Here is a 22,279-nt window from a genome sequence, read left to right as displayed (position 1 = left end):
TCGATATCACTGCTTAGAACGATCTTATCCGGTGGAAGATAAACGGACGCGATAACGATCGGCGCGTGTCCCGTCAGTGAGATTCGGCACACTGATGCTTCGATATTAGCGAGCGCGGGAGGATCGAGCGGGACGCAATGCAGGGCTCTTCTATAGTAAATGACGGTACCACCACCACGGGCAGAGAGCCTGTCGTTCCTGACCATGTTATAGTTCGCGATTTTAGGGTCACGGCGCGCGGGCTTAAGTAGGGTCTCCTGCACTAAAAAGATATCAATTTGATGGTCACGCAAAAAGTCAGAAACCTGATCACGTTGATTTGCGAGACCGTAAGCGTTAAAAAATCCTATCGTTACGGATAGGGGCTTTATTCTACTTATATACGCCATTGATTACCGGCGGAGTGAGGGGAGGACGTACGTATTTAATGACGCGTATACGTCGGCGTATTCCTGCACAACGGCGATAAAGTGTTGTGCAGTGGAGGCAGCGCGAATGGCGTCGCCCAAAGCGTTAACGCGCTCAAAGTTGATCGACTGAAAGAAGTCGATCGCTAAAGCGAGATTTTCGGACGCGGTCGGAGGGCAAGTCGCGGGAGAGGGACGAGTCGCGGGGGCAGGACGAATCGCGGAGGAGGGAGTTGTAGCCGTGTTCGTGTACGGCAGCGGTTTTGCCCAGGCCGAGACACTGGGCACCGCCGCCGGAACGAACGCTGGCTTAGCCTGCGACGCAGAGGGTGCCGAGGCTTTGATGTCTGGGCCGGAAGCTCGGAGGCGATTTTGGCGGGCGACGCGGCGATTTATTTTAGGGGCTCGGGGGCAACCACGGTAATTCGCGGGGTGACCCTGTGTTCGACACAGGACGCAGCTAGGCGGTTCCGTCGCGGTTTTTTGGTCGCGAGCGCAGAGGGCCGTGGCGTGATCGCCCAAACACTTAACACATCGGGGGCGCGCGTGACAGTTACGGGAAGAGTGCCCGTACAATTGACAGTTATGGCACTGGCTAGGAGTGCCTTTTTTATGGGGGGCTTCGATGGCGATACCGGAGAGCCTACAGACGGTCTGTGTGTTGAAGATTTTCTTACCCTCGGGGGTAGGCTGGAGGGTGACTAGAACCATATTATATGGCTCCCTACCGCGACCGGTGTGCATACGGTGCACAGAATTCACTGGAAAGCCCTGTTCTAACAGATCGGCCTTGACGAGCTCTACATCTAACTCTTTAGGGATTCCGCGTATTACAACGCGGAGTTCGCGCTCCTCCTGGAGCGTATAAGTATGGAAACTTATACGTTCCTTACGGAGGTAAGAAGAGAGGGCCCTATGGTCGTCGGGTGTTTGAACCTTAATTTGAATGCCGTTCGCGAGGTTACGGGCATTCGTGAAATTTATATTTTTGGCCTTAAGGGCCAGGCAAACTCGATCCCAAGCTGCCTTCTCCTGAAGGATAACCGGGGGAGGGGTCTGGGTTTTATTTTGTGCCACCGGACGCGGGGACGGAGTGGCACGGGCTGGGGGCGCAACGGGAGTCTGAGGGCGGGGGCGCGACGCGTTCACGGCTTTGCTAATTTTAGCGGCCGCGGGAGCTCGAGACTCCGCGGCACGCTTCTTACCCTTCTGTACCAGGGTGAATCCATCCGTCGATGAGGCGGGGGCGAGGTCGACCTCCATGTCCGAGTCAGAATCGGAGCACGAGGAGGCGGGTGCAGGCGACCTACGAGCAAGTGTAGGTGTTTTAGAGGGCGCGACGGAGGCCGCGGATGATCGCTCAGCTGAAACGATGGTCACGGCGGACGACGCAGCAGCTTTTCTCGCCAGTATAGGCGACACGGGAGCGGCAGGCACGACAGAGGCTGCGGTGCTCAATGCAGAAGCTCTGCACGCAGGTACAGGCGACGCAGGAGCAGCGAGCGCGGCGGAGTCCTCGAGAGGGCTCGCAGTGTGATTGGCCTTGAAGGCCAGAAACTCTGAGGCGAGCTGTGGGTGGCGAAGTCGGAGGAATTCCGCGAATACAGCGTCCATGATCGCTGAGTACCCAGGTGGGGCGGCCCCGGGTCTTGAAAACACTCGCCTTGCGGCGAGGCCCCAACTTCTCGGACCTGAGCGGTTCTATTGAACACAGGTGGCAATGCGGCGCGATTACTACAGGACAAAGAAAAAGCACAACAAAAGAGAAATTACAAAAAGAAACAAAACAAATAAATACTTGCAGGAAAACACTTTGTCGGCAAATGTTCCACGAACACAAAAATAACTAAAACAAAACAAATAAAAGCTTCCAGGAAACACACTTGGTCGGCAGATGTATCACGAACACAGGCCGCGCGAACAATGGCCGGGCTAACAAAAGCCGGGCGAACAAAGACCGAGCGATCGAGTGGACGATGAGCACGTCCGCACGTGACGGGTGCCTCTATCGGAATGAACAAAATAATATAAAGGACTACGCTCGTACAACGGTGGTCTTTGCATTTTGAGCAATTTATTAAAATTAATTGTATATAAGAACTAACTAAAGTGATAAGAAAACACTATTATTTATAAAAAATTACTTAAAAAATAAAAACATGGATAAAATTATATTTAAACACGTTACGAAACCTTTCTCACCAACAAATCTTAAGTGAATAAAGTTTCGACAATACTCGATACCCAGCCTTCGAAATTTACTTTACCGTACGTCAAAACAGTGTTCGTGCTCGCAATTATAGCGTTTCATTGTTTATAAGGTTCAAGTATCGTTTACGTGACGATACGATTACGATACGAAATTTGTTCGTGCTACCAAAATTAGTTCCTTTTACGTACGATAGGGGCGCTGTACAAATCTCATACAAATATAATTCGATAACGTTACGAATACATTTTCGCAAGTTATTCGTGCTAGGGCTACTGTAATCTATACTAACATCATAAATACGAAAGTAACTGTTTCTGTTACGTTTTCGCACCATAGCCACTAAAGTAATTGTGAAATTCGGTATAGTAATAGTCTGAGCCCTGAGAAAAATTATAGGCTCCTTTTCATCTCGCAAATAAGCAGGGCTCTTCGCCTACGCGATATGAAATATAGTCCAAACGCGCGTAGCTGTAGATGGTAAACTAGAATTGTAATTTAATGTATTTTTTTTTGTACAGGACAAAATCACCGGTCCACCGAAACCACCGAACCTCACCAAAAACTCCTGCCGCTCACAACTGGCACCTGACCGCGGACCGAGCCGGATCCCAGTCGGGGCTATTGAGACGGCGGGACAGGGTTGACGCAGAACATATTATACCCATCCCGCTGTCTCCTAGACGCCCGCCGGCCTGCGCCACACTGCACCTTCCCCGGAGCGGTCGAGGGAACGCGGCCTACCATCACCCGGCTTCCTGTCACGGGCGAGCGTGCCGGGTATGCCACCCCACGCATTGGTCTCTTCCTCCACAAAGCTGGTGGAGCCCGAAGATCTTAAGGGGCTGGGTCACTGATGGGACCCGGTCTCGACCCCATGCTCGGTGGCGGGAAAGTATGCAATGTGAGGAGAGCTTTGCCTCGCTCACTTCACCACCGCCTTCCGCGAGATGGCGTACTCGCAAAAGTCGAGCATAGCTTTCCAGGACTCGCAGCCGCCAAGCAACGACGCTACGATGCCAGGCAGCGACAAATCCGGTCCTATCTTTGCGACCAGGACACGGCGCTGCACCTACCAAGCGGGGTAGGCTGCTATATATGTAATAAATACCCTTTATTCCAAACGTTAGAATAAATGCCGATTTCATTGATTTTACATTAATTTACGACACATTTCCGTAACCTAAATAATACTCAAATCATCGCTTTAGCGCTGAATCCGTAAGATAAGGGAAAAGCATTAAAGCAGCTTAAGCCGCTAATCGCCCGATGAAAGAGATCGAGAGAAAAACCCCTGTATGCATTAAAAACGACAATCTTAACAGTTATTTATGAAAAATGGGTTACAAGTAGCTCCAAACAGAATTAAACTACAGAAGAACAGCACATTGCAAAATAGTTTTCACCAAAGATAAATTCTCAGAATTAACTGTTAATTTAAAATGCTCTTTAGGTTCTGCACATGCTATATTAGAGCTGATCATCAATATTATGGCAGTATCCATTACATTTTTCTGTTATTTGTTAGTTTTGTTATTATACAAAGTAAAGGCGTACCAGGAAAGTAGTAGTAGTAAAAGTGTCCATCAAACTATTTTACATGGCTGGTTTTGTGCAAGTCTAGACTTAGAGCTTCTCGCAGTTTGTAAGACAAATTACAAAAGTATATTATTACATCTTTGTCTTTACCATACTATACTATATAATATAATATACTGTAATCAATTTCCTACAGCAAAAATCAATTATTTTCAAACCCAGGGAAGCTCTTTTAAAAGAGTTGATCTCACCTTTAATATCCTAACACTTGATTAATCTTTCATTACCTTGGTGAGTTTTTATATCCGTATCTACTCTGTAAAGAAAATAGTGTCTAAGTTGCTTTAACTTTCCAAATGGGGCTAAGTACATTCCTTACTTAAATTCTAAGTTATTAGGTAATAGAATGTGATAAACAGATAATAGTAATAATAAAAATAAAATGGTTAGATATCCTGACGGCCTACCCGATGTAAATACATATTTTTGAAGCCTATAAACATGACAATGTGAATGCCACTATTAACATTGAAGCACGAGTCTTAATTGTGTTTCGTGATAACAGATAAATCCTTCAAACCGATAAGTTCGACTGCTTTTCCGTAGAAATGGTCTTGGTGGCACAGCCGCACGTGCTCAGGATACACCCTGCTATTACTAAAATGGTAGTTTCTGAAAGTGATCGTAGCCCCAAAAACTAATCAAGAAAACTTCGATTGTCCTAATCGTAAATTGAACGCGAGCAAAATAAGTAAAAACATTTGGTAACTCGAAACAATTAAAAAAAAATCGTTCTATAATTGCCTTCAAGTTAAAAGAAGAATAGATATTTATAGCAATGGAACACATTTAGTACAATGACAGCTAGGGACGCACTCATTTCACGCTTGTTGACCGACTAGATTAAAATACCTAACGAGAGGCTGTATGAGGTATGAAAATAATAATATGGTATTTTGTGTATCAGTATCCCGCTAATCTAGATTAGCGGAATTATGTCCAGAAACCACTCAAATGAGTTTGGTATTGATGAAAAACAAGCGTAAAGGAACCCAATTAGTATAATAATATGTTTTCTACGGTTCGAAGAATCAGCAGCCTGTATAAGTGGGTAACGTTGTTGTAACGTTTCTATTAATCACTTACAATAGGCAACAGATCAAAAGTACGTTTGATAAATTTACCTATCTGGTAGCTAATAATGTTTACGCTACCTAACACGATAATGTTAAAAAGTCCGTAAAAAGGGTTATTAACTAAACTGTGTTGGTTTTCATATAACATAAAATTGAAGATCAATGGACGCGTTGGGTATGGCGTATTGAGAAAACGCAAAGAGTGTCCGTCAGAAGTTTTTGCGTTCACAAATGTTAAACATGAGGTTTAGTAAATGAATATCACTACCCATGTACGTATTATATGCCTGGTAGTGGTTTTTAGCCCGTGCGATTTTGGGCTCTCATCGCAACCTATTGCACGCACCCTCCGACGTAAGCTGGCGAATATCAAATAATTCAAGATTCCCTGATGTTTTTTATAGCCTTGATGGGTGGACGAACTCACTGTCCGCGTAGTGTTAATCGGTAACCGGAGTCCATAGACATCTACAGCATAAATGCCGCCACCGACCTTGAAACATGAGTTATAAGGTCTCAGTTTTACCAGTACAATGGCTGCCTCAACTTTCAAACCGAAACGCATTTCTACTTCACGGCAGAAATAGGCCGAGTGGTGGTACTTTCCCGTACGAACTCATAAGACGTCTTGCCATCAGTAATTACGCAAAATAAAAATTTTACGTGTTTGATTTTTATCACACGGTGTTATTTCTTCACCGTGGATGTAAATCGTGAACAATTGTACGTATTTCATCAGAAAAATTGATACCCGCCTGCGGGATTCGAACACCATTGCATCGTTGTCTTCACGAATGCACCGGATGTCTTATCCTTTTAGGCCATAACCACTTTGAAATGTATGCAGGTAAACTATTGAAAACTGTACTCACCCATGATAAGCATGATGACGGGCAAAGTAGATAAGCAAGCTAGAAACACTGTCATCAGAACTGCAACAAAATATGATTGAAGGTCACGTCAGTACGCGTAAGAATTTTGAAAAAGAAGAATCAAAAGGCAAGACATATACATCTCCCTCCTGATCCCCAAGTTCATCCAATAATCCTGGCTAAGCAATAATGTCTCCAACATCAAAATAAATCCTTTCATCGCAAAAAAATGGGACTGCTCCTCAGCTGATTTTTAATTAAGATCTGTGTCTCAATTGTAGAGCATGGCTATTTTCTCACTCTTTCACGGCAGAAACAATTAGGATTGCGTTATTTAACCGTGTGGGCTCATTCATTAACCATCCCGCCACCAGTAGTGACGCTAGTTATAATTGATATTTATTACTAGATGTTAGTCCTTCACTGCGGAAGCTATTTGCGAACATCTATTAGGTACATATTTCATCAATTTGGTACCTACAAGCGGTATTTGAACACCGGCTCAGTCGTATCACTCGGTATGCGTACACCGGACCTCTTATCCTTTAGGCCACAATGATTTCAGACGTACACTGTTGTTGACCATAAAGATTATTATGTCTGAGTCACGATACTGCCTGACTCTAACTTGTATGTCTATATGCGTAATCCACATTGTTACCACCTTCACTACCGCTAGCTACCTTTTTTTTATCTTAACAGATATAGACACGAAATAAGACGCAGATCGGTATTTAGAAAACTAGTAGAGAAATTTTAAGCCATGTTTCTGGTTATCCAAAGATAAATGAAACATATCCTATTAATGAAATAATTGAACGATTAAACTAAAATTGAATATTGATAGCACTTTTTCTGAAAAATCCATTTGAAGCAGTAATCGAATTAAAGACCACAGAAATCAGAATAACTAATTTGAGTACTCAAGATTTCAACACATGATTGAGTTTTTTATACAAAATTACCATTAAATTTGAATAATTTAATTTAAAACTCACTAGTTCTATTCATAATCTTAGCGGCCCGACAGACGAAGTCCATGGTGCCAGAAGCTTCCATGTTGGCGTCTTTGAGCTGATAAGCCACAGATCCATACGTCGTGAGCCCCACGCCAAGACCAAGACCAACTCTCTCGTTGTATTTTGCCTGCTCTCCGCATAGCCTTCGTTGCTCATCTCCTGAGACCTGATAGAAAACAAAAAGCTAGAAGAACGAATATGTTTTTTTGAAATAAATCAAATGAACATATTATGTTTAATTTAGTGCTATCTATTCACGAGTTTCTCTATACACCTTCCGGGCTCCTCATAGTAGCTTGACCTACTTGAAAAGTTAATTCGGCTCATAAGGCTAGTTCATTTTATAAATCACAAGTAATGCTCATTGAAGTCTTAAATAGAATAATTAAAAGAGAAGTGTTAATTTTAAAAAGCACTTTTATTGTTTAATCAGAGCCTAATGTACTAGTACCTACTGTAGTGGATTGTTTTCTTCCATAGTCTCACCATCACTTCTTTTTGTTTGTCAGTAACTCTTTACTATTATTTTGGCATATGGTGAGCAGATGAACATCTTATAACATACAAAAGTGGAAACTGCAACACCCAGGTGGATTATTTTTTGATCCGACGACATAAAATTACTTCTGTTAAAAACTGCAAAATTATCCCAGGTGAATCCTTAGCTCCTCAACACCGTTTATTAGTATTGGACTCTAAGCATTACATACGCAAACAAACAAGCAATTCCAAACCGGTCCCGAGAATAAAATGGCATATGATTGGGAACACAGAATGTGGTGAAAAATTTAGAAAACAAGTAGTAGATAAAATGATAGAAATGAAAGATTTGAGTGGACGAACGGTGAATGAATGTTGGAATGAAATGGCTGAGTGCATAAGGAATATGGCAAAAAGTGTGTTTGGAATGTCAACGGGAAAGAAAATTAAAGATAAAGAAACTTGGTGGTGGAGCGACGACGTTCAAAAAGCGCTTAAAGAAAAGAAAAAGACCTTTAAGAAATTCCAGAACACAGATTTCCCAGATTTGGTGACGAAAGAGAAGTTAAAAACAGCATATAAAGAGAGCAAGAGGGCAGCAAAAAAGGCTGTAGCTATTGCCAGGGCCAAGGCACAGGATGCTTTGTATGAGTCACTAGAAAGACCTGAAGGACAAAAACACATTTATAGGATAGCCAAAGCAAGAGAGAAGGATGGAAGAGATTTTAACCACATTAAGTGCGTGAAAGATAGTGCTGGAAGAGTGTTAACAAATGATGAGGAAATAAGAGATAGATGGAAGAGGTATTTTGAAAGGTTGATGAATGAAGAGAATGACTGGAGTGGTGAACTGCAAAATGTTCCAATAAATACTGGGGTAGTAAGGGAAATAAGTATGCAAGAAGTACGAAAGGCTGTACAAGATATGAAGAATGGAAAATCTATTGGACCAGATGGTATTCCAATAGAAGTGTGGAAGTTTCTGAAAGCGGATGGATGCACGTGGCTGACTTTATTCTTCAATAAATTGTTTCAAGAAGAGGTCATGCCTGACGAGTGGTGCAAAAGTTCACTCGTGCCTGTATTTAAGAGCAAAGGTGACATACAGGTATGCGACAATTATAGAGGAATAAAGCTCATGTCACATAGTATGAAAGCTTGGGAGAAAGTGATAGCGAGAAGAATGAGAGATGAGAGTGAGGTATCACAAAACCAATTCGGGTTCATGCCGGGACGCAGTACAACGGACGCCATTTTTTGCCTGCGCCAATTGTGCGAAAAATATCGCCGTGCAAGTAAAAATGTGCACATGGTGTTTGTTGATTTAGAAAAAGCGTATGATAGGGTTCCCCGTGAGGTTTTGTGGTGGAGCATGAAAGTGAAAGGAGTGCCAGGGAAATACCAACGGCTTGTTCGAGCTATGTACGGTAGAGCTAGTACGTACGTACGCTCCGCAGCTGGCGATAGCGACGAGTTCAGTGTGGCGGTAGGCTTACACCAGGGATCAGCTTTAAGCCCTTACCTGTTCATCCTAATAATGGATGCCCTAACATCGGACATACAGGAAGAGGCGCCTTGGTGTATGCTGTTCGCCGACGACATTGTTCTCGTTGGAGAGGAAGGGCCTGAGATACAGAGGAGATTGGCAAAATGGAGAGAAAGGTTGGAAAACGTGGGTTTGAAGATCAGTCGAACAAAAACCAAGCACATGTTTTGTGATTTTGGTGGTTCTTCAGACTTCACGCCAATCGCCTTAGATGGTGTATCCCTGCCAGTCTGCTCCGACTTCAAGTACCTCGGCTCTATACTCCAGAACGACGGCAACATAGACCGGGACGTCACAAATCGAATAAACGCTGGTTGGATGAAATGGCGACAGGTCTCTGCAACAGCATGCGATCGTAGAATGCCCCTTCAGCTCAAGGGTAAAATTTACAAAACGATCATTAGACCTGTCGTGCTGTATGGATCTGAGTGTTGGGCGACGAAAGTTAAGCATGAAAGAGGAGTGCATGCGGCCGAGATGCGAATGTTGAGATGGATGTGTGGAATGACAAGAATGGATAAGATAAAGAATGAGTATATCAGAGGAAGTTTGAAAGTGGCCCCGGTAAACAACAAATTAAGGAGCAGACGGTTAGCGTGGTATGGACATGTGATGCGTAGAGAGAAGATGCATGTGACTAGGAGATGTATGGAAATGGTAGTGCAAGGTAGAGGGGGAAGAGGTCAACCGAAGAAGACATGGATGGAGTGTGTGAATGACGATATGAGAGAGAGAGGAGTGAGTGTTGAGATGACGGCTGATAGAAGAGAATGGAAGAGAAAAATTAGCTGTGCCGACCCCACATAGTGGGATAAGGTGGAGAAAAAGAAGAAGGTGAGCAGATGAACTCATGATCCACTTATTTTTAAGAAACTATCGGATGCCATAGATGTCAGTCACAAATTCATGATCGCCATCCACCTTGATACATACTGGTGGTAGGACGTCTTGTGAGTCCGCACGGATAGGTACCCTGCCTATTTCTGCCGTGAAGTAATGAGCTCACGGCCCACCTGGTGTTCAGTGGTTACCGGAGCCCATAAACATCTACAACATAAATGCTGCCACACACCTTGAGATATGACTTCTAAGGTCTTAGTATAGTTACAACGGCTGCCCCGCCCTTCAAACCGAAACGCATTACTGCTTCACGGCAGAAATAGGCAGGGTGGTGGCCCCTACCCGTGCGGACTCACAAGAGGTCCTACCACCAGTAATTACTCAAATTATAATTTATATTAAGGTAGTCAACGGAATGGCCCTCGCATTGCTGATGTCCCTAAGCCACGTCGACTACACGCCATCAGATGAGACGATACTCATCTGCCTACAAAGGCATTATTCAGATAAGCAACTGACCTGACTGACGGAGCTAGATGCCCTTCGAGACCCAGTATCTGACAGAGCTCCAGTGCCGCTCTGTCGTCCGCCGAATGACGCTCTGTACGGAGAGACGCTTCTTCCTTTACCTGCATCCAATACCGTTACTTGTATCAAAAACCACATAAGTAATGCTTTACATCATTAGGCCTCTCATGGTATTCTGTTATCGAAAAGTCACATTGATAGTGGATTGTGCGTTCGTGAGTGCTTGGAAAGTTCATGACATCAATGACTACTTCGAAATACACCACATCACTACTGTCAAAAATCAGACTAACACTTTATGAGGTTTTAATTAGATAATACAATAAAGTTATTAATTAGCACAGCCACTACAAAGTGAATATCATTTTCGATTATGAGATAGAAGCATAGGCAATTTTTTTTTATTCCTTAGGTTAGTGGACAAGCTCACGACCCACCTCTGGTGGTAGGAGCCTCTAGTGAGTCCGCGCGGGTAGGTACCACCACCCTACCTATTTCTGCCGTGAAGCAGTAATGCGTTTCGGTTTGAAGGGCGGGGCAGCTGTTGTAACTATATAGAGCGGCGGATAGAAGTAGGCACTAGTGCTTGCAACATAACCTACCATCGTACTGAAAATAGAAACCAGTCTTTGCTAAATAACTAAAACTTACACCTCTTGTCAAAACGTGACACATTACAAGCTCTCGAAAGCTTTTTCGTCTGATATTTAGTCTTCAAACTTTTAAAACGAAATAATATGTCACCTATTCTGTTTATTCGTGATGTCGCACGGCATGCTTATTGACATCTCAGTGAAATATTTTTTTCATAATACCACCAAAGAATATAACTCTTAAAGCGCCCGAGTTATATCAACAGAAAGGTACATTTTATATGTATAACTGCGACCCGCCCTCGCTTCGCTTCAGAAACATTAAAGTTTATTATTGATAGCTGAGCCCCGCGATATTACCCGCGGTTACTGTCGTACCGCGGGTGACGTCGTAGGGCGAAGCTAGTCTTAAAAAAGTAGCCCAAGTTACTCCTTATATCATCAGCTACATATTAGTGAAAGTTTCGTCAAAATCGGTCCAGCCGTTCCAGAGAATAGCCGGAACAAACAGACAGACAGACAGACAGACAGACAAAAATTGTAAATATGTTATTTTGGTGTATGTACCGTATATATATTACCGCATACACCGCATTCATATGCATGTAGTAAAAAGCGGTTATTTCAATATTACAAACAGACGCTCCAACTTTATTTATATGCATTAATTTATATAACAAACTTCTAAAAACTTAAAACAGCAAATAGGTTTTATGATATTATGAATAGTGCATAAATTAATATCAAATATACGTTTCTAAATACGATAACACTGAGACACGCCGTGAATATTTAATGCAATCTAAACAGAAGTTACGCTCGTATTGCATTCATCTGTGTGCGGAGGAAAACTATAATTGCAAGAGCAGAAATTGCTATCATTTCATAGAATGTTCTATTTGGATGCGGGTAGACGAGATCATGTCCTCTGCCGGTGCAAAGTGGTTGGTTGAGTCCATAGACATCACAGCGTGTCGCCATCCACCATAATAATGATAACATAAAGTCGAACTTGCATTTGTATTGTAAAGTATATCAAAAAAGACTGACTGTGTTGTAGCAGAAATAAATAGAATATACCGGGACGCTTGGGCTTACAACAAATCTTACTTTACTATTACACGACATTATTCTTTCATCGTGGAAGTCATCAATAAACAAATACTCGATAAGTGTCTAACACGTACGTTAGAAAACTGGTGACTGCATAATGTAAACCCTGGTAGAGTCGCATCATTCGATACATGTACACCGGACGCTTTATCCTTTACGCCCTAACGACTTGTACCTTGAGCTTGTGATTCATCTTTGACATACTTTGTTATCCATTTTATTTCGAATGAAAATATTTCTTACCTGGAGCCTGGCTGTCTTCGCTAGGTCTTCTTTCTTTCGATACCAAAGGCTCTTGAAATGTCAATGTAAGACTACCTCTGGGACTAACTCTTGCAGCTTCATTTTCAATTGCCACAAGACTACCTCTAGCACTTCTTTCAGAGGGAGCAATACTACCTCTCGGACTCCTCTGCGAGTCCGGAATCAAGGATCCTCTGTGAGTTCTGTTTATTTCTTCTTTTTTCAAATTTAAGTCAGGACCGACACTTCCACGAGGGCTCGTTCGTGGACTAGGACCTAAATCCTTTTGAGCGCGTGCTGGATCTAGCTGGATGCTGGCCACGGAATGCCTTGGACTTCTTCCCACATCAGGCACCAGCGAATTCCTAGGCTGGTTCCATAATGTACCTTCAGGCACCAAGCTTCTTCGCGGGCTTCTAGCTGACACGTCAGGAGTGATACTATTTCTAGGGCTCCTATTGAAATCTTGAGGGTTCAGACTTAACCTCGAGCCATAATTAAGATCGACACCTAAATTGTTTCTGGACGGCGCGAGACTGTTTCTCATCGGCATTGCAGTGTCAGGCGTTATGGAATTCCGCGCTGATCTGACTTCGGGTGTTAAAGAATGACGCGGGCTTCTGTGGTAGTCCATGATTGCGTCTGGTGCGAGACTAGCTCTTGGACTTCTTTGAGGAGTTGGTTCCATTTCCTCGTCAGTTTCTGCTGTAGCTAGTGAAGCACGTCTGGAGGGTAGAGCTGAGTTTCTTGGTGATCTTGTCTGCGGCGATGTGGCGGCACTTCTTGACGTCCTACGTCGTCTTGAAGACGAAGTTCTATGTAGCATATTTATAAGCTCATAGCATTTGATCCAATCTTACTGCCTTATTGAGACTCGTTGAATTCTTCATTACCTGTTAAAAGAAAATGATTTGTCATTTGAATCCGGGTTTACCATCGTGAGTTGTTCTGATATTTTATAATTATTGGGAGGTTTTAAATATTTAACATTCTAAGTTTCGGTTTTATAGTGAAAGTTTTCTTACATTAATATTAAATAGAAAAGACAGAGAAGAATGTGTTCAAAACATAATATTTTCGCGACAACGTAAGTGTGAACCGTGAACTCCCGAGGCGCATATAAAATTTACTGCTATTTCTCTGAGCGAAATTTTCTATTTTCTCACATATCTCAAAAAGTATTCAACATTCTTCTGTTTCGTAGTTTCGGATACTCTGATGTTTTCGATACGAAGATTAATTTTATGCTGTACTGTTTTCAATGATTTTTTTTTAAGATAAGAAAAGAAACTCTGGTTACAAATTGGAGCTCATACCGAAGACTATAATCAACGTAATACGCGATCGTGGACAAAGCGATGAGACGCTGGTCGATTTCTTGTACGGAGGTTCGAAGGTTCCGAGGTTTATTGGTGATAGAACCTCTTGTGAGTCCGCGCGGGTGGGTACCACCACCCTGCTTATTTCTGCCGTGAAGCAGTAATGCGTTTCGGTTTGAAGGGTGGGGCAGCCGTTGTAACTATACTTGATACTTAGAACTTAGAACTTATATCTCAAGATGGATAGCGCACTTACGTTATAGATGTCTATGGGCTCCAGTAACTACTTAACACCAGGTGGGCTGTGAGCTCGTCCCTCCATCTAGGCAATAAAAAATAAAAATAAAAAGCTTCAAAGCGTCAAAGATCATTTAATTTTGTTTTTGAAATCTTAAATGGTTCGACAGCGGAACGAACGAATCAATTGCTCATTTCCACAGCTCTGTTATCAGAAAAAAGTTTTCGAACTCACGCAGTCTGAGTAATGAGGCTCGTAACTGAAGGATAAAGTCAGACGTCGCCATCGCAGTATCATTAGCTGACAAATTTATCTTAAACTCTCGAGATATCTTTGATTTGCTTTGCTTATCTGATTTCTATTAAATCTGCACGTATTTCTAGGTAGAACGGTGATGATCTAGCAAAACTACAGTCATAACCGGCAAAGTAGTAGCTAGGTAGTCCCATGTGCTGGTCCGACCAGATTAAGACGACATTGGACTCCGGCATCAATGTCGCTATCCACTGCGCAGAGGGCAGGAAGGAATGGAGGAACATAGTCCCAAAAAAATTGCTCCCTAAAAGTCACGACCCTCAGCATTATAGAACACGATGCCAGGAGGAGTAGGAGTACGTATTAGGCAGTCTGTTCACTATTTTCAATAAATACGTGTTAAATTAAACTAGCTGAATCTACATTTGCAACAAACTTTAAAAAATGCTTTGTTCTTGCTGATTCGTGGCTCAAAATCGAATTTCATTGGCGACCGGGCTGAGTTCCTGTAAAATGTATCAGGCCCATTTTATTCATTCTAATTCGCGGCTCTGTGGCTTTTTCGATTCGTCACGAACATTTTACGGGAAAAATTTGTTAGGTAATTATTTGATATTGAATATCGTATTTATTCGTAATCGAAGTGTATTTTCGGAAAGAGCTTATCGACTACATTGAATTGGAAAGCTTGAGCAAAAAATACTGCTACACCAGTAAGAGTAACGCCATCTATCGCCGAATAGCCGAACGAATATTGAAGGATCTAGTAGCATCTAGAACGCTCGAGAAGTATAACACCATCTATTGTCAGATAGCGGAAACACGATACTCGACTTGTGTGGAATATTCTCGATAATTCCAGGAATGTGGTATCGGCTATAAAAGCGTTGCAGAGATGGCACGCAGTATGTCAGTAATCAGAACTACTCGAAGCGAAACAGCGAACGGATCACCTGAAGCGAAGCGGAAGAAGTGAATTCAGAATTTTAAGGTGTTTGTGAAATGTTTTAAGTATGTTCTAAGTTTTCAGTTGTAATTTTATGGAACATTTAGTTATCCCGAACCCCAGCGCGTAACAATACTATATGGTCGCGGATATTCTCTGGACCAGTCTTAGTGGCAAGGCCTGGAAGAGGCGTGTGCGCTGATAGACTAATCTATAGATATACAAGGTTTTAAAATCAGCTTATTAAAACAGAGCCCTAAGTTTAGCCAAGTGTATTATACAAAAAAACTCAAGAATTGGTTGTTAGTTGATGTACATATTTATAAAAAAAATCTTTCCGGCCGCGGCTTTGGCTATACAGACTATAGATGTAGTGAGCAGAGACCAATGCGTAGCCTTGAAATGAAAAGTAGCCTCACTTACTCAAGGACTCAGACTATTTTCTTAGCACATTTAATCAAAATTGGTTTCAGACAGACAGCGGTTTGGACAGGCAGCGTTATTTTCTTATTAATAATATTGTTATTTGCTCTAAAACTTCTTACAGTATAAATGTAAATTTCCAGAAACCTATTTTCCAGCAACCGATTTTGAAAGAGAAAAGTTTAAATCTTACTCCGAATCCACAGATAGACACATGTTGTCTGTCTGTGAAAACTACATGAAAATCCATAACAATAGTTCCGGAAATTTGAGCAAGCAAACAAATAAACAAATATACATACTGAAAACAATGCTCCAAATTGCTTGTTTATATTCTAATACATTTCTATAGTAACGCCTTTGTATTTTCATTACTTTTCTTCAATGTAGAAACACCGACGGATTTTACTCATTAGTACTCATTAATTAGACGAGCATCTCACCAGCAAACTTAAGCTCAAAAATGTTTATTAGGAATATGTCTTATGAATCTCAAACAATTAACAATTTGCATCTTGTGTAATTCTAATCCTTATATTTTGCAACGCTTATTTTAACGTATCCCAAATTGGAGAGGTCGTGAAGTGTTTAGATGAAGAAAAAAAAACGCCTTACGAATCTAAACACATGTGATGATCTGGTAAAGTTAATTTGCGACTCGTAATTTTCAATTTCCAATACAGATGGGGGCGGGATAAAGGAAAAACACGGTGAACTCGAGATACGCGTCAAAATGGTGGCGGCAACATCCGGCGGAGGCTCCGAGGGGAGCACACCGGAAATTGCGGGCTCTCAATGCTTTTTTCGCTCACTCGATCCGTTTATAGACCGCGAAATGTGCCAAAGAAGTACGGATGTATTTCCGTATATATTTTTTTCCTTTTCTTTAAAAATGCTTTTCGGTCGTGGCAGCTAGAAGTTTAAATATAATCTATAACAAAGTATTATATAATCATTGCTTAGCTTTTTTTTTAATGCTTAGAGGGGTGGATGATCTCACTGCCCACCTGGTGTTAAGTGGTTACTGGAGCCCATCCACAGCGTAAATGCGTTACCCACCTTGAGATACAAGTTCTAAGGTCTCAAGTATAGTTACAACGGCTGCCCCACCCTTCAAACCGAAAGGCATTACTGCTTCACGGCAGAAATAGGCAGGGTGGTGTTACCCACCAGCGCGGACTCACAAGAGGTCCTACCACCAGTAATTACGCAAATTATAATTTTGCGGGTTTGATTTTTATTACACGATGTTATTCCTTCACCGCAGAAGTCAATCGTCAGCATCATTGAAAGTATCGTGTAAATCTATTTGATTATTTTGAAGAAGTCACCGAAGCTTGCTCATTCAACGGCCTTTTCAATCAATTCTAGGCTGCAGTGCGCTCCTTACAAATTTCAGTTGGCGAGTAGAGTTAGTTCTGCAGTGAGACCAGTAATCAAATAGGTTCGTACACTAATGGAGCCACGGTCCGTCTGATGGCATAATTAGCTGTTTTTACGATTGGATCTTGCGTTTTTATTATAATTTTATTATTATTGACGCAGCGTTGGGCGTTGGGCGTCCCCCTGCCCGGTAGACCGATGACTTGTGGCGATTTTCTGGAGAAGATTGAAGGCGGAAGGGGAAGATCGTTCATTGTGGCGGACTATGGGAGAGGCCTACATCCAGCAGTGCAGAGATACAGGCTGATGATGATGATACGACGAATACTGTATAGCTTTCATGGTCACGGAGGACATTCGTAAAGTAACATAGAAATAGTTTTAAATAATGAATACGAATCATGAAAACCGAATAAAGTATTATACCTGGTGTATCTTCGTTTATTCTCAATCTTATCTCAAGCTGTGGTATTAAGTGGTTACCGGAGCCCATGGACATCAACAATGTAAATTTCACAACCTACCATGAAACATGATGTCTAAGTCTCATTTGTGTAATGACTGTGCCACACTTCAACTAGCATGACTGCGTCGCGGCTAATTAGCCAGGATTGTGGTACCTTCTCCTTTCGGTCTACAATATGCCTTACAGTAACAGATTCGAAACTTTTAACAAGAAAAGGAAAAGCTTTTCAAATGAACCGCCTTAGACAAATTTAATCAGCTTTTGTAGTCGAATACTTCCCGCAGGTAATCAAAATGTCTGTCAAGTACCTAATTAAGCTATAATCAAAGTTATAACTTGACTAATTTAATTCGACTTCCAAATTAAGCAAAAGGTAGCCCTCTTGCAAGCGATTGTGGTTTCTACGGCGATAGGTAGAAAACAAAAAATAGCTTGAAGTCTTCGAAAATTTAAGAAAGTTATGACCTCGAGAGGAGGTTCGATGAAATTTTTTTCATTATTTTAGACAAATGAGAGAAATTCATAATTGAAAAGAAAAAAAATAGATCGCGCGCCAATAGGCAGCTATCTAATAAGCAGTCTAATCTATCTAATAAGATAAATATTATAGATAGATATGTGAGATAGATAGACGTAGATACTTAGATACATGAGAGAATATTTAATTATTTAAAAAAAATCGGTTGTCTGTAAAGTCGGTTTACTGACGATAGTTGAACGTGACAACGTCATAAGAAAATACGCCTCAGAGCGCGGTAATATGTTTTTTCGTGCGTGCAGCCAGCTCCATCGAATTATAAGACGTTATCACGTCAAAAGTACATGTGCCGGTGAGTTGAATGTTTTACGGAAATGTTACCGTTATTCAAAACCGTTGCATTTGAAGTCCAACAGCAGCTCAAATTTCAAATAAACAAAACTCAAACAAGACTGAGCTGTTGCAACGAGCCGTCGGCTACTATTAATTAATTAGTTTTCTGCGCTCGAACATGAAAACGCTTTTCGAAGAAAATAAACAAAGACAAATAGATCTCTTTAACAATTTATCTCCATGAAGTGGAAAGAGTGCTATAGAAAAAGAAGAAAAAGTGTAATCTATACTAATATATAAATCTACAGTGGTTTTTACGGATGTTACGTTATGACTACTGAACCGTGCATCCGATTGACTTGAAACGTGGCATCTATGTAGAAAATATATGTACTTAATGGATAGGCTAATATTTATATCAGTGTTGGACTCCCTAATAATAATGACAATAAATAATAATGTTAATTTTACATGTCCAGCAAAGCGGGCAAGTAAGGCTATTACTCTTATATCCTCACTCGGATGTCCTTTTTCGAGGTAATTTGGTAAAAAGAAGTTCTGGTTATAAAACCCTCCGAAATCGGAGAAAATTTTAAATTACTAAAATATCGAAAAGCACTAAGGTATATAAAAAAACTTAACTGTTTTTGTTGATTCTTCAATCTACGTGGAAGTCGTTTATAAACACAGATGTGGTGTTCAGATTAAAATGAAACAACTACTGGCGGCTATTCCGGAATCAATGACTTAGTTATTTAAATGCGGAGACCTTTAAAATGGTGTTTAGTTGTAAGGTAAGTTTGTATATACTTTAGGATTGTCTTCCAAAAAAAAAATAGTCACATGACGAATACACCAGTATTCTCAAAGGTCACGAAGCCCAAAATTACTGCTAATAAAAAATAAATATTCAAATATATAAATGAAAATTTGTGATTAAATTTGCTTAGAGAAAATAAAAAATCGCCTAATAAATTCACAAAGATGAAGGGAACACGGAAATTACTTCAAATGGCACATAAATTGTAAGTGTTACATCAAAAAGCTTCCGTAGAAACGTTAAAAGATAATAATAAATTATTCAACTCCGGTGAATGTTTAATGAGGTATCGATCATAACCAATAAAAATAAATGGCATTTAATACTTTTCTAATTATACCTACCGTTGGGTGGTATTGTATAATATCACATCATATGAATTGACTTTCAGTAATAATTTAAGTGTCACGCTGACTTCCATTTAGCTACAAATAAAAAAAATGTACCTATTAGTTTATTAAAATGATCCGTAGTATATACTAGGCTGCACTAAAAGTATCGGGAATGGAATATTTCCACTGTTCCTGTCATATTAAAATCTTTTTAATTGAAAACTCTTTGGTTTTAAAAATCGAATACCATTTATTTATTTAAAAAAAGATTCTCGAAATTCAAGAGCGATGATTTATTATGACTTTCGAAGTGGTTTAACACAAAAACAGTGTGTTGACCGGATGATTTCTGCATTTGGTGATGAAGCCCCATCCAAAGCCACAATTTATCGCTGGTTTGCTGAGTTTCAACGTGGACGTGTCAAGCTCAGTGATGATCCCCGTCAAGGTCGTCCAAAAACTGCAGTCACCCAAGAAAACGTTGATGCTGTGCGTAAGCTGATTGAGGAAGATCGACATGTGACATACCGCGAAATTCAGGCAACTTTAGACATTGGCATGAGTCAAATACAATGAACAATTAGGTGTAAAAAAGTTGTTTTCCCGATGGATACCGCATTCGCTCTATGAAGAGCAAAAAGCGGCTCGCGTTACTTGGTGCATCAGAACTCTCGAAAGATTCTACGCAGGATCCTCAAATGCTGTATACAACATTATATCAGGTGACGAATCCTGGATATACGCGTGCGAGCCCGAAACAAAAAACCAGTCACGAGTTTGGGTGTTCGAAAATGAGTTAAAGCCAACAAAAATTGTTCGTTCACGGAGTGTTGAAAAAAAAATGGTGGCCACGTTTGTATCCAAAACAGGCCATGTTACGACTATTCCTCTTGAGGGACAAAGAACGGTTAATGCAGAATGGTATGCTAGCATTTGTTTGCCACAGGTCCTTTCTGAACTCCGTAAAGAGAACTGCAACCGCCGCATCATCCTCCATCACGACAATGCGAGTTCTCACACCGCGCACAGAACAAAAGAGTTTTTAGAGCATGAAAACATAGAATTATTAGACCATCCGCCGTACAGCCCCGACCTAAGCCCTAATGATTTCTATACTTTCCCTAAAATAAAGAATAAATTGCGTGGACAGAGATTTTCATCACCTGAAGAAGCTGTGGACGCCTACAAAACGGCCATTTTGGAGACCCCAACTTCCGAATGGAATGGTTGCTTCAATGATTGGTTCCATCGTATGGAAAAATGTGTCAAATTTCGCGGAGTTTTTTTTTTTTTTTTTTTTTCCTACCTATGCTGATAGCCTTGAGAGGCTATTTCAGCTTCACCCTAACGTTAGTAGGTGAGCTCGCGGGGCTCAACCGGAGAGTTGCTAACACTGACCCTAGCAAGAGCAGTGCTTCGCAGAATCTACCACCGGATCGGAAACGCGACCCACTGAGAAGATCCGGCGAGAAACTCAGTGGGCTGTGTCTATGGGTTAGTTCGCTCGTCGAGCCCTTCGTCGCAAGCGACGGGTTCGACGAGGACGGTGACCGGTGCTTGTGGTGCCTAAAAGCACCGTTAATGGATCAGGAGGATCCGTAATGACGTGCTTTGGGCGACGTCGACGGTTTACCATTCGGTCTACTGGGTCGGGTATGTAATTTCCAGCGGCTACGATGAGAGGGTTCTCATGTCGTGCCGCCTTCTCAAAATGGCGCAGCGATGCCGACTGTAGATACTTACTAAAAGAGTCGAGCTCCAGGTCGTCGTGGAGATCCACATTCCTAAGGAACCAAGGCGCTCCGACGGCTATCCTGCAGAATCATGATTGAATAACCTGAAGGGATTTCAAGTTGGTGCGGGCTGCGTGAGCGAACACTACGCTTGCATACGTCATGACGGGGCGTATACAAGTTTTGTAGAGAGTTACCTTATTGCGGAGGGACAGTTTGCTTCGACTACAAAGCATTGGATAGAGTCGTCCTAGAATAAACGCGGCGCGGTCGCGTACCGTTTTTATATGGGGACGGAATGTCATCCCTCTGTCGAGGGTGACGCCTAGATATTTGACCTTCAAGACCCACGGAATGGGCTGGCCAAAGAGAGTGATGGGACTAACGGCGGAGGTGTTTGCGCGCCTACTACGGAGTGGGATGCTCGAAGTGATGTTCGGAGGGCGACCCCTTTTGAAGAGCACCGCTGCGCTTTTCGTGGGGTTGATGTCTATTCGCCACTTCCGGAACCACTGTCCCATGGTGGCTACTGCGATCTGGAGTCGCCGATGAAGCAGCGACATCTTCCTACACGAGTAGTAGATAGCCGTGTCATCGGCGAAGAGCGCTAGATGGGTCTCCGGAGACCGGGGTATATCATTGATATACAAACTAAATAATAACGGGGAGAGCGCGGAGCCTTGCGGGACTCCGGCGGTCAGTTGACGGGGACGAGAACGAGTTCCCTCTACTCGATATCGAAACGAACGGTTCGACAAGAAGTCTCGTATGATGAGCACGAGTCTGTCTGGCACTCCCATGTTGTACAGTTTATAAATTAAACCGTTGTGCCAGACTTTGTCGAACGCCTTCGCGATGTCGAAGAAGAGGGCGCCGGTCGGGATTTGTTTACGCCTATTTAGTCCTATCAGAATGTGCTCCGTGAGGCGGTGCACTTGTTGTACGCACGAGTGTTTAGAGCGGAATCCGAACTGTTCGTCAATGAGAATTTTGTTCGCGGTAACAAAATCCCAGAGGCGTTTCCTAAG

At 42.0% G+C, this 22,279-nt stretch overlaps 1 protein-coding gene across 1 annotated transcript in view; it reads right to left on the bottom strand.

The window, feature by feature from the left end:
* Positions 1-22,279, bottom strand: part of LOC114250636 (uncharacterized) — a 113,969-nt gene that overhangs the window by 32,030 nt on the left and 59,660 nt on the right. Inside the window, exons 2-5 of the mRNA XM_028184597.2 lie at positions 12,526-13,418; positions 10,568-10,677; positions 7,162-7,348; positions 6,164-6,223 (exon numbers count right to left, since the gene is read on the bottom strand). Of these exons, the coding sequence (XP_028040398.2) occupies positions 6,164-6,223; positions 7,162-7,348; positions 10,568-10,677; positions 12,526-13,351 (1,183 nt within the window). The 5' untranslated portion in view covers positions 13,352-13,418. The remainder of the gene's footprint in view (positions 1-6,163; positions 6,224-7,161; positions 7,349-10,567; positions 10,678-12,525; positions 13,419-22,279) is intronic.

The sequence above is a fragment of the Bombyx mandarina genome, chromosome 23 (assembly GCF_030267445.1).
Source record: "Bombyx mandarina strain Sakado chromosome 23, ASM3026744v2".
NCBI classification, from domain to species: domain Eukaryota; kingdom Metazoa; phylum Arthropoda; class Insecta; order Lepidoptera; family Bombycidae; genus Bombyx; species Bombyx mandarina.
This window is presented reverse-complemented; position numbering and strand designations above follow the sequence as displayed.